The sequence below is a fragment of the Osmerus mordax genome, chromosome 21 (assembly GCF_038355195.1).
Source record: "Osmerus mordax isolate fOsmMor3 chromosome 21, fOsmMor3.pri, whole genome shotgun sequence".
NCBI classification, from domain to species: domain Eukaryota; kingdom Metazoa; phylum Chordata; class Actinopteri; order Osmeriformes; family Osmeridae; genus Osmerus; species Osmerus mordax.
In genome coordinates, this window is record NC_090070.1 from 12,784,706 (window position 1) to 12,796,831 (window position 12,126).

At 48.9% G+C, this 12,126-nt stretch overlaps 2 protein-coding genes and 1 pseudogene across 4 annotated transcripts; 2 read left to right on the top strand and 1 right to left on the bottom strand.

Annotated features, from left to right (window-relative positions):
• The first annotated feature begins 861 nt into the window (after positions 1-861).
• LOC136965102 (tumor necrosis factor ligand superfamily member 14-like) lies at positions 862-4,675 on the top strand. 3 transcript variants are annotated; one of them, XM_067259104.1, is made up of 7 exons: positions 862-879; positions 1,505-2,260; positions 3,129-3,158; positions 3,398-3,431; positions 3,564-3,638; positions 3,845-4,064; positions 4,286-4,675. In XM_067259104.1, exons 2-7 carry the CDS (start codon positions 2,078-2,080, stop codon positions 4,458-4,460), a joined length of 717 nt encoding a protein of 238 aa, XP_067115205.1. In that variant the 5' UTR covers positions 862-879; positions 1,505-2,077; the 3' UTR covers positions 4,461-4,675. The 3 variants fall into 3 exon arrangements, with proteins under 3 accessions (XP_067115205.1, XP_067115206.1, XP_067115207.1); XM_067259105.1 differs by lacking the exon at positions 862-879 and adding an exon at positions 897-939; XM_067259106.1 differs by lacking the exon at positions 862-879 and having other exon boundaries at positions 1,208-1,653; positions 2,055-2,260.
• Positions 4,676-5,647: 972 nt separating this feature from the next.
• On the bottom strand, positions 5,648-7,977 carry LOC136965104 (uncharacterized). Its single transcript, XM_067259110.1, has 3 exons — positions 7,497-7,977; positions 7,246-7,279; positions 5,648-6,865 (listed from the first exon to the last, which is right to left on the bottom strand). Exons 1-3 carry the CDS (start codon positions 7,740-7,742, stop codon positions 6,477-6,479), a joined length of 669 nt encoding a protein of 222 aa, XP_067115211.1. The 5' UTR covers positions 7,743-7,977; the 3' UTR covers positions 5,648-6,476.
• A 2,620-nt stretch (positions 7,978-10,597) lies between these two features.
• LOC136964981 (phospholipid phosphatase 3-like) overlaps positions 10,598-12,126 on the top strand; it is a 13,194-nt pseudogene continuing 11,665 nt past the window's right edge.

Below are 12,126 nucleotides of genomic sequence, written 5' to 3' on the forward strand. Positions count from 1 at the left end.
TGTCTGTTGTGGCTGCACCAATCAGAAGGTAGATCGTATCTTTTCGCTATCCAATCGCTGAGCACGTCCATACTGTGCTGGCTGGAAGCTGGCGCTGCTGTTAAAACCGCGGGAAGGTTTTACAAATTTCTCAACGTTTGTGCTGTGAATGCGTGTTATTATAACTCACGAAAATAACGAAAGCTGAGAAACACACAGACAAGTACTGTTGATTCACAGGTTTTGGTTGAACTTTAACCTGTCATCGAGTCCGAAATATTATTATACTGAAATAAAGACACACACTGTGTATGAATTGTCTACTGGTACTTCATTTAGAATGACTGAGATTCAGACAATGTATTACTGTTGAAAAACCAACAGATGGCAACAGACGCTCAGTTTATCAGGATCTCCCCTGTCTCCCTCTTTCTCTCCTCTCTTTCCCTCTCTTTCTCTCCCTTTCTCTTTTTTCTCACTTCTTTTCTGTCAACATCTCTCCATATGTCCTCTCCCTTTCTCTCTCTCTCTCTCTCTCTCTCTCTCTCTCTCTCTCTCTCTCTCTCTCTCTCTCACTCTCTCTCTCCTCTCTCTCTCTCTCTCTCACACACACACACACTCTCTCTTTCTCAGCAAATACTGTTGTTCTGAACACTGTTGTGTGTACACATACACACGCACATACACGCCTGCAAACACATGTGCACACACAGACACACACTTACACACCTGCACACGCTCAGAATCTTGTCAGTAGTGTTGTCTGGCTTGGTTGTACATATTACCCACAATGCACCTGTCTTCTGTACTAGGCCTCTGTCTTCCTGTTCCCTTTATCGCTACTGCACACCACCCGGCTGCCACGGAAACCATTGTGCCTGTGTGTGTGTGTCTGTGTGTGTTTGTAAGTGGTCTGTTTATGTCTGTGTGTGTGTTTGTGTATTTGTGGGATTGACTCAGGTAAACAGACATATTTGTGTGTTTGACAACTCTAATATTGAAATGTGTAACTCAGGATGGACAGCCTATTGGACAACCAGGAAAAAAAGACAGAGACAAAGAGAGAGAGAGAGAGAGAGAGAACGAGAGAGAGCAGGGACAGAGGAGAGACAGAGAGAATGTGGAAAGAGAGGGAGAAAGAAAGGAGAGAGATAGAGGGAGGGAGAGAAGAGAGGGAGAGAGAGATAGAAGGAGGGAGAGAGAGAAGGGAAACAGAGAGAGGGAGAGGGGAGAGATAGATAGAAGGGGAAAAGGGAGACAGAGAGAGAGAGAGAGAGAGAGAGAGAGAGAGAGAGAGAGAGAGAGAGAGAGAGAGAGAGAGAGAGAAAGGAGACAGAGAGAGACGGGGGAGAGAGAGATAGAAGCAAATAAGGGAGACAGAGAGAGAGAGAAAGGAGACAGAGAGAGAGAGGAAGTGTCGACTAAAAGATGATAACCACATTCAGTCGCCTTTAAGGGCGTGTTCTGTTTGTACACATATACACATACAAGTTATATTTCCTCATTGAACATGCATGCATTGCAGAAGAACAAGCGTAGTGGATCAGACACAGGGAGGAACGCAGGAGTGCACGTTTCTTCAGGTCCTTTTCCAGAACTCTCCTGGACGTTCTAGACGGTGGGTTCTAGAACCTTGGACCTTGGACTAATACCCGAGGCTTCTGGAGTCTGCTGGTGAGAACCCCGAGATCTGTTCTAGAACTGGACTGACTGGAACAGGACTGCTACGGTCTGTCTGGTCGGCTTCAGTCACTCAGTCTGTTCCAGAGACAAGAGCAGAGAGAGCTAGGCGGAGGAGGGGGGCGAGAGAGGAGGAGGTCAGGGAGGAAGAGAGACAGGGAGGAGAGAAAGAGAGAGGCAGAGAGAGAAGGAGAGAGACAGAGAGAGGAGAGAGATAGAGAGAGAAGGAGAGAGACAGAGAGAAAAAGAGAGAGACAGAGAGAGAAGGAGAGAGACAGAGAGAAAAGGAGAGAAACAGAGAGAAGGAGAGAGAAAGAGAGAGACAGAGAGAAGGAGACCGTGTAGGGAGGGTGTTCCTTCAGGAGGACTGGTTTGTCTGTCTGCACCTGGAGCAGGAAGGCCCAGCGGAGGGGCAAGGATGGAACCCTACCCCCAGGTGTTCATAGTAGACAGCCAGGCCAGCATCGCCCCTCTGCCCAGCAGGAAGCATCGTCGCTGGGGAGGGATTTGCCAGAGGCTCCTTCCCCTGCTGGTGGGCCTGGCTCTCCTGGGATTGGTGGTCCAGTCTGGCTGTATATACTACCTGTACAAGAGGACAGAGGTGAGTGTGTGTGAGGGTGTCTGTGTGTGTGTGAGGGGTTGTCTGTGTTTGACTGTGTTTGTGTGTGAGGGGGGTTGTGTGTGTGTGACTGTGTGTGTGTGTGACTGTGTGTGTGTGACTGTGCGTGTGGGGGGAGAGGAGGTGTGAGAGAGAGACATGGAAGTGTGTGTGTGTGAGAGAGAAATCTGGAAGTGTGTGTGTGTGTGTGTGTGTGTGAGAGAGAGAGAGATCTGGAAGTGTGTGTGTGTGTGTGAGAGAGAGATCTGGAAGTGTGTGTGTGTGTGTGAGAGAGAGATCTGGAAGTGTGTGTGTGTGTGAGAGAGAGAGAGATCTGGAAGTGTGTGTGTGTGAGAGAAAGAGAGATCGAGAGAGATAAAGATGTGGAAGTGTGTGTGTACGTGTGTGTGAGAGAGAGATCTGGAAGTGTGTGTGTGAGAGAGAGAGAGATCTGGAAGTGTGTGTGTGTGAGAGAAAGAGAGATCGAGAGAGATAAAGATGTGGAAGTGTGTGTGTACGTGTGTGTGAGAGAGAGAGATCTGGAAGTGTGTGTGTGTGTGTGTGTGTGTGAGAGAGAGAGAGAGAGAGAGAGAGAGAGAGAGAGAGAGAGAGAGAGAGAGAGAGAGAGAGAGAGAGAGATGTGGAAGTGTAGAGATGGAGAGTCCACATGGTCCTTCCCCTGATTCCTGGGACTTTCCTCTGCTTGTTTACGCACACACACACACTGATGACATCACACCCCCTTTCTATGACACCACTTCCTCTTTCTCCTCTCACTGTCACATGTCGTTCAGTGAATAATCCCACTCTTGTCTCCCTCCATCCTCTCCCACTTTGTTTCATTCTGTGTTTCCTCTCTCCTTATTTCCAGGCTCTGCACGGGACACCTTTGCCCCATCCGGTATGTTGAGGAATCATGACTGTGTTTTCGTACGGCTTTGTGTGTATATACCTGTGTGTTTATACCTGTGTGTGTATATACCTGTGTGTGTTTCTGAGTGAGTGTCTCTGTGTATAGATTTGAATGTTCCTGATTGTACGTACAGGTGTGCGTGAGTGTTCTAGTGTGTGTTTTGATGTGTGTATTATATGTCTTTGTGCGTGGTACTCACACTTCCTCCCCCCCCACCAACCTTGCAGGATGGTTCAGTCCTCAGCAGGTCAGGATCTAAAGGTAGGTAGACACCACTCACCACTGATAGGGGGGAAAGAAATTCATCAGGGTGCTCATGGCCTGTAACGTCTTCCGGGTTCTTCATGGTTCTTCCTTCTTCTTCCTGGTTCCTCCTGGTTCTTCCTGGTTCAGAGGCCAATGAGATCCCTACGTGGGTGAGGACACACCCACCAGAGAGACAGCAGAAGGCCTCAGCACACCTGTTAGGTATGTTATTGTTGATTTTTTTTGTGTCGGCTTGTTAGATTTTTTTCATTCTTTCTTTTTCACACAAACCCTTCTCTTTCCACTCCCCTCTTTCCTCCCTCTTCCCACTTCCTGCTCACTCTACTATTCACCCTCTCTCACCTCTCTTCCCTGTTTTCTCTCACTTTCCTCCTCCCCCATTCTCTTCCGTCCTCCTCCTCTCTCAGGATCCAATAAGGTGTCTGAAGATATAATCCATTGGGACTCTGGCCCGGTAGGTGAAGCCTACACTCAAGGCATGGACTACAAAGATGGCTACCTGGAGGTGAAAGAGAAAGGGTACTACTATGTGTACTCCAAAGTGCACTTCAAGGAATGCTCCCTGATCAAGCACAAAGTCAAGAAGCTTCCCAGAGGTTACAATGCTTCACAGGACCTCATGACATGGTCTGTCTGTCTACCTGTCTGTATCTCTGTCTGTCTGTGTATGTGTGTGTGTCTGTCTGTCTGTCTGTCTGTTTGTCTGTCTGTCTGTATGTCTGTCTGTCTGTCTGTCTGTCTGTCTGTCTGTCTGTATGTCTGTATGTCCATCTACCTGTCTGTCTGTGTCTACCTGTCTGTCTGTGTGTGTCTGCCTGTCTGTCTGATCTGTACTTCCTGTTTTCCAGGTTCTCGTGGTCTGGGGTTAAAAACAAGCAAAATTTTGACCAACTTTGCAACAGTTTCCTGGGTGGCGTGTTTCAACTGTACACCGGCGACGCCCTCTTTGTTACCGTGAGCAACGGGAGTTTTCTTAAATTCGGACGCACCGACAACTACATGGGCGCTTTCATGATCCAGTAGATCTCTCTGTTTGTCTCTCTTTCGATCTATCTCCTTCTCTATCTTTCTGTCTATCTCTTTTCCTATCTCCCTTTCTTTCTCACTCTCTCTCTCTCGATGTATCATGAGTTGATTACTGGCCAGATGTGATCGATTCTTCTGGTTCATTGAAGGTATCTGACATTCAGGTTGTCATAGTGATCCAGAGTTATTTCACCAAAAATAAACAGCTGTGCTCACTCTATGTCTTGTTGTCATGGTGATTGTTGCTAGAATAGTACCACGAGGTGTCGTAGTGTTAAAATGGTTCTCCCACACATGGTATTCAGAGGATAGAAAAAATAATTCTGTCACGTAGAGATGGCTGAGAGACGCACAGTAGCAGTGTTGTTTGTGCTTATAAATCTGCTGCTCTCTTGCCACAGAGATGCTAACCACAGAAGATGCACAGACGATGCAACTTATTTCAGAACACACACACACACACACACTCTCACACACACACACAGTAACCACAGGCATATACAAGTATTGGTGAGCGAGTGGAATGTGCCGTCTGCTGAGTCAGCTACAGTTTATGAAACCTTCCAGAGACCTGACACACTGATACATACAGGCAGATAGACAGACAGACAGACAGACAGACAGACAGACAGGCAGACAGACAGGCAGGCAGGCAGGTAGGCAGATAGGTCAACAGCAAGACAGAGAGATACAGACAGACAGGTGGACAGACAGGTGGACAGAGAGACAGATTAATTTCCTGTTCCAGCTCAGTATAAAATGATGGTCAGAGAACAGTGTGTGTGTGTGTTACTACACAATTATCAGCCAGTGTTCATGCAGACACACACAGGAACACACACACTATGCACAAAGATATACGTGCACAAGAGGAGAGGCAGGATGGTGTGTGTGTTGGCCTACTTACAGGTCCTAAACCACATAGGTTGAAGGTATGAAACAGGATGTGATCACAGCCAATACAGGGAACTTCCCCCCCACACACACACCCCCCACACACACACACACCCATACATACACACACACACCCATACACACACCATCCTGCCTCTCCTCTTCACACACACACAGATGCACTAACACACACATACACCCACACACATACACAGGTACACACACACACTGACACGCATGCACACTCACACAAACAAATAAGTCGATTTTGGATATCATGTTATTCTTTATTGTCCTGTTCAACATTTCAGGACAGCACTGATACAGAGGGCTTCCAGAGCCCTGTACAAACACACTGTGTCACTCCTGCAACGCCATTGGTCCATGGGACCAGAACGTTCCATTTTCGCCATGACAACTGTGGTATTTTTTCTCACTCAGTGAGAATTGATTTAGGGCACTCCTCTCCCTCTCCCTTAGAGAAAGGTAGAGAGAGCGAAAGAAAGAAGACAAACAAACAAAACATAAGAAAGAGGGAGAAGAGATGCGTGACCAGTACCTGCAACTGATACAAACATGAGGTACACTTGATTTGTTGGCCTGGCATGCCCAAGGTGCAGCTTGGGAACAGCTTTGTGGCGGAGCTAAATAAATACATCCCACCCCTCTGGCTTCAGAGTGTACTTATATTATTGAGTAGTGATCCCTACATTCGTTATAAAAATTACACCACAATTACATTCTTACAGCCAACTTAAATACAAAAATATAAATACAACAAAATTATTTTAAGTACATAAATACACCATGAGTAATATAAATAAGATTGGAAAAATAACATATAAATATAAGTGGGTTTTGACATTGTCTCTGTGGCCATATCCTTCATGGGGTGGAAAGGTCAAAGTGCACACAGTGCATTGTGGGATTTGCAGTCTCTCTGGAGTTCACCAGTCAGACTGAGGATCAGCTCGATATTGAGTTCGTTCGATTTACACACCCTGGCCTCTTTCACTAGGAGTGTCAAGGTGAAAGAAACAAAGTTCCCCCCATCTACACTGAGCAAGTGTGACCAGATGAACTTAATCAAATGCACCTTAACTTGGACCTGGTTCAGATTCAGTCCACCAGGAAGATCCCCAATCCGGAATGATTCTCATCCAGCCTCCATAACTTTGCCCCCTGCTCCGGAACCGTCATCTGGGCGACCAACCGACTGTCTGCTTCCATCTGGGTCACCACCCAGCACTTCCTGGTTATCGGCGTCGACTCCGCCCACTCTGGAAGCTCCACCCGGCAGGTGAGGTGCTCCCCCACGGTGACGGTCAGGTGACCACGGGGACAGCGCGCCGTGCAGGTGAGGTGCAGGTCCAGGTACAGGAAGTAGGAGGAGCTCCTAGTGAGACGGAGAATGTTCTGGGCTGTGTTGTAGTCGTAGATGGAGCCCACAGAGCTCCCGGCGCCGTAGGCTACAGGAGACAACGCCAGCGTGCTGTTCTGTGGTACGCCTGAAGGGGGAGACAAACAACACAGGTCAGTGCATCAGAAACCCATTATCGATAGTGGTGTTATTGTTGCAATATTGGGGAGAGAGAGGGAAAGAGAGACACACAGAGAGAGACAGAGAGAGAGAGAGAGAGACAGAGAGAGAGAGAGAGAGAGAGAGAGAGAGAGAGAGAGAGAGAGAGACAGACAGACAGACAGACAGACAGACAGACAGACAGACAGACAGACAGACAGACAGACAGACAGACAGACAGACAGACAGAGAGAGAGAGAGAGAGAGAGAGAGAGAGAGAGAGAGAGAGAGAGAGAGAGAGGAGAGAGAGGAGAGAGAGAGAGAGAGAGAGAGAGAGAGAGAGAGAAACAGACAGACAGAGACACTTACTGGTGGAGGCTCTGAGGTAGGCAAAGTTCTGCATCTGGAGAAACCAAGGAGAGAGGATACTGGTTAGATCAGGCAGCAAACAGACATTATATCTCTCTCTGCATTTACATGTGATTTATTTAGCAGTTGCTTTTATCCAGAGACACACACACATCCACATACACATCCACACACACATCCACACACACACACACCATCCACACACACACATACACGCACACACACATGCTAGAAACCCACGTTGCTCTCACCTTGTATACGGTTGAACCGGAGTCACTATTCAGTCTCGCCTGTGAACCGGCTTCGGTCAACCAGGACGGTTGCACGTTAACACTTGACCTTGATTTCACGCTCAACCGCAACTCCGAGATGGCCATTGTTCCAAGTCCAGCCACGGCCACGACCGCGAGGAAAAGGGAGATAACCGACACGACCAGGAACACATCCAGGCACCTGACGCGGGGTCTCGCGCTATTTTTCAGGGATTCTACGTCCATCTCGTTGCCGATGCGAAGCCAGGTAGTCTCTGTTAGCGCGAACAGCGGGCTGCAGAGAGAGGCGTGCTGCTGTCGGATATCCAGACTGCTCCGTATTTGCACCGGGAACACCTAGCTCGTAACGGGGATGATTAATCCAATATTGAACCCGGAATAAACAATAATTCGCTATTGTACAAAATATTGTTTATGAGTCTTCTCTGTCTCCATCAGTACGATTTTATTAAACGTTCGCAGGTTTACAGTCTCTTCTGTTGTATCACGCGCGCACACCCTTGCTTGCTTGTTTGTGAGTGATCTGTTGCCTCTATCCATTGCAGAAGTTTTATACTCGAGCCGGAGAGGAAAAACACGGAAGTCATGGGTTTCCCGTACCTCCCCCAGCTCCACTACACGCTCGAGCAGAAGCAACAAGTGCCGCGAACCGAGAGCAGGCGCGTGAGAGTGAGACTTTCCACAGATACTCGTTCTCGTTGCGCAAGCCGGTCGGAGCCCAGCGTGGTAGGAAACGAAAGACAAGGGCCAACGGTCCCGTTCCCCTACCCCCGCAATGACTCCGGAACAGTTCCATTACCCAGTGACGCGCTCCTGTCCCGGGTCCATTAGTTGACCTCTCCAGCCTCTGGTTCCAAACGGTATATATATAATGTCATATTCGTTAACCGTTTTGACCAGTTGCTGGCTAGAACGACTACAGGGGCGCGGATCTCTCAACGAACACAGCTTCCTTAAGAAGTCAAAATAAAAAGGCTCAAAACAGTTACATTCCTTTGGGACTATCTTTGTCTGTGTGTATTTATGTGTGTATTTGTATGTGTGTGTTTGTATGTGTGTGTGTGTATGGATGTGTATGAGTGGGTTACTGTACAAACCACATCATGACATCACACAGAATAAATTGGTCCCAGAGATTCACTTCTCTCGGTATATTTACCTGATCGATCATGTAAGCCACACCCACTGGCCTGCTGGGCAGCCAAGCATCTGGAGGAGAGGAGGGAGGGAGCGAGGGAGGGAGGGGAGGGAGGGAGGGAGAGTAGGGAGGGAGGGAGGGAGAGGAGGGAGGGAGGGGAGGGAGGGAGGGGGGGGAGGGAGGGAGGGAGGGGAGGGAGGGGGAGGGGAGGGAGGGGAGGGGGAGGGGAGGGAGTGTTCTAACTGAAGTCTCCAGTTTGTTGTTGTATGAATGAACACCCCCCCCCCCCCCCCCCCCCCCCCCCCAGGTGACCTGTCTCTTACAGGAACCTCTGTGGCCTCTGTTTAGGACATGTGGTCACAAATGCCAGTATTAACTGTAGTTTCCCCTGTGACCACAATAACACACACACACACTTCCCTTTTACGGTTGAACAGCAAAAATGAAGCTTGAAGGGGAGAGGTGAAGGAAGGAGAGGAGGGGGGGAAGGAAGGGAGGGGAGGGGGGGGAAAGGAAGGGAGGGGAGGGGGGAAGGAAGGGAGGGGACGGGGGGAAGGTTGAGGGGATTAGGAGATGGAATGGGAGAGGGTCATGTATTGATGACCTTTTAGGAACTTCACTAAAATATGCTGAGTGAGAGTCTTCTTTCCAGGACTACTACACCCCCCTCCCCTCCCCCTCCCCCTCCCCCCTCCCTCCTCCCTCCCACACCTGACACAGATCACATGACAGGACTTTCTCTGGCTGCAGTATGTGACGTGGTGGCTACTCTTGACAAAATCACACAGTGATATTTCTGGGCTTTCTCTCACAATATGGAGAACTAGCTCTACTCCTCTGTTTCTCTTACTCTTTCACTCTCTGTTTTTCTCTCTCCCTCTCCCTTTCATCTCTCTCTCTCTCTCTCTCTCTCTCTCTCTCTCTCTCTCTCTCTCTCTCTCTCTCTCTCTCAGGTCAGTTCAGTTCAGAAAAGGCTTTATTGACATAAAGTACATTTGCAAATGTTGCCAAAGCAGCAATACATTATTATGAGAACAATGACAGTAATGCAGAGAGGAGGAAGGACTGTTTAGCAAACATTTAGTTAGACGACAATAATAATAATGATGATGATAATAATAATAATAATATCCTTCTATTTCTTTCATCTCTGTTTAACTCTCTCTGAAAGAGAAATATATTTATAAGCTACAGGTAAGTTCGCGTGTGTCTGGCTGCCTTATCACACAAACACATACAAAAAATACACACACACACACCACACACACTTAGTTAGACATAGTTAGACGTGCCAAGAGGTAGACGTCTCCATCATCACCGCTTATCCTTTCGGTAAACCTGACGTCAGACGTCATATCGCAGTTTTTGACGCAGCATGAATCAAACGGTGATTACGCCGTCCTGTCACAGACTGATCGAATATCCTTCCGCTGCTGGAAATTATTAGCCTGTACGCGCTAGGATAACTTACACACACACGAGCAAACAGACAAATTCATGAAGGTTATTTTTCAAAATGTATAACGTAAATGCGTTACTGTTTAATTATCTATACAGCCTACTCACCCACCCTCATTCCATCACTCTCACCCTCTCTCCCCCTACCCCTATCTCTCTCCTTCACCCCCCCCCCCCCCCCTCTCTCTCTCTCTATCGGTGTGAGGAGAGGTTTAAGCATCCTCCATGAACGTTTTGTGACTTCAGCGGGAGTTTTCCGCGACAGTTAGCTGGGCGCGTAGCCTATCTCCCGAGTAGGCGTTCCAGGTTGAGTTGTAAATAGGAAAACAAACTACATCAAATCGAACTTCTACGGTGTAAGCTCAGATCAGTTGTCAGCACAGAGGACGTGTAACAGAACAACGGTTAACGCATGAATCGATATATGCAAGTTGGATTTTTACTCAGTTTTCAACAAGTTGTTTGAGAACAGATAGCTACGACGATGTTTGACAAATCCGTGCTCCAAAATTCCAGTAGTCCAATCCATAACCCGGACCTGAACCTAAAACTACCGGATAACTGGTGCAACCGGACAGCCGGTGGGCCAGGGAAAGACACCTGTACCGGACAGAAACACATTGAGATCACGGGACCCTCGCTGTCTCAAAGAAAACTTTTGATCGGTGTGGATCTTTTCTGCTTGTTTCTGGGTAAATCTCTCTGTCTAATTGAAGATTTTCTGTTTTCTTTTAGTTGGTTAGTAGGCCACTAGTGCATTCATTTGTTATAATAATGGTATGATAATGTGTGTGTGTGAGTGTCGTGTGTGTGGTGTGTGTGTGTGGTGTGTGTGTGTGTGTGTGGTGTGTGTGTGTGTGTGGTGTGTGTGTGGTGTGTGTGGTGTGTGTGTGTGGTGTGTGTGTGTGTGTGTGTGGTGTGTGTGTGTGTGTGTGTAATTAGAGACAGACCGAGACAGGGCTAGCTCTGGTTCTGGCCTCCTGCCACAATTGGGCTTTGTCTTCTGGGAGAGCATGCACACACAGACACACACACACACACACACAGGACACACACACAAATAGAGACACACACACACAGAGACACACACACACCCCACCACACACATTATCAGTTCCTAATTATGATCACTTTTGAATTAGCTTCCCATGTGTTTTGATGTAGAACTGTTGACCCCTGAAGTCTGATCCCAGATCAGTCTTAGCCAGGGTCTACAGTCTGCAGCGTGGGGGACCCTGCCCCGGGTAGCCAGGGTCTACAGTCTGCTGCGTGGGGACCCTGCCCCGGGTCAGTCTGATCCCAGATCAGTCTTAGCCAGGGTCTACAGTCTGCAGCGTGGGGACCCTGCGCCGGGTCAGTCTGATCCCAGATCAGTCTTAGCCAGGGTCTACAGTCTGCAGCGTGGGGACCCTGCCCCGGGTCAGTCTGATCCCAGATCAGTCTTAGCCAGGGTCTACAGTCTGCAGCGTGGGGGACCCTGCCCCGGGTCAGTCTGATCCCAGATCAGTCTTAGCCAGGGTCTACAGTCTGCAGCGTGGGGCCCTGCGCCGGGTCAGTCTGATCCCAGATCAGTCTAGCCAGGGTCTACAGTCTGCAGCGTGGGGACCCTGCGCCGGGTCAGTCTGATCCCAGATCAGTCTTAGCCAGGGTCTACAGTCTGCAGCGTGGGGACCCTGCGCCGGGTCAGTCTGATCCCAGATCAGTCTTAGCCAGGGTCTAGCAGTCTGCTGCGTGGGGACCCTGCCCCGGGTCAGTCTGATCCCAGATCAGTCTTAGCCAGGGTCTACAGTCTGCTGCGTGGGGACCCTGCCCCGGGTCAGTCTGATCCCAGATCAGTCTTAGCCAGGGTCTACAGTCTGCAGCGTGGGGACCCTGCCCGGGTCAGTCTGATCCCAGATCAGCTGCTAGGTCTGAACTGGTCCCAGTAGAGGCGGGTCACGACCCTCGCATTCCTCCTGACTAGCTAGCTTCTTTCTTTAGAGAAACTGCTCCTTGCCCCTTTCTCTCTCTCTC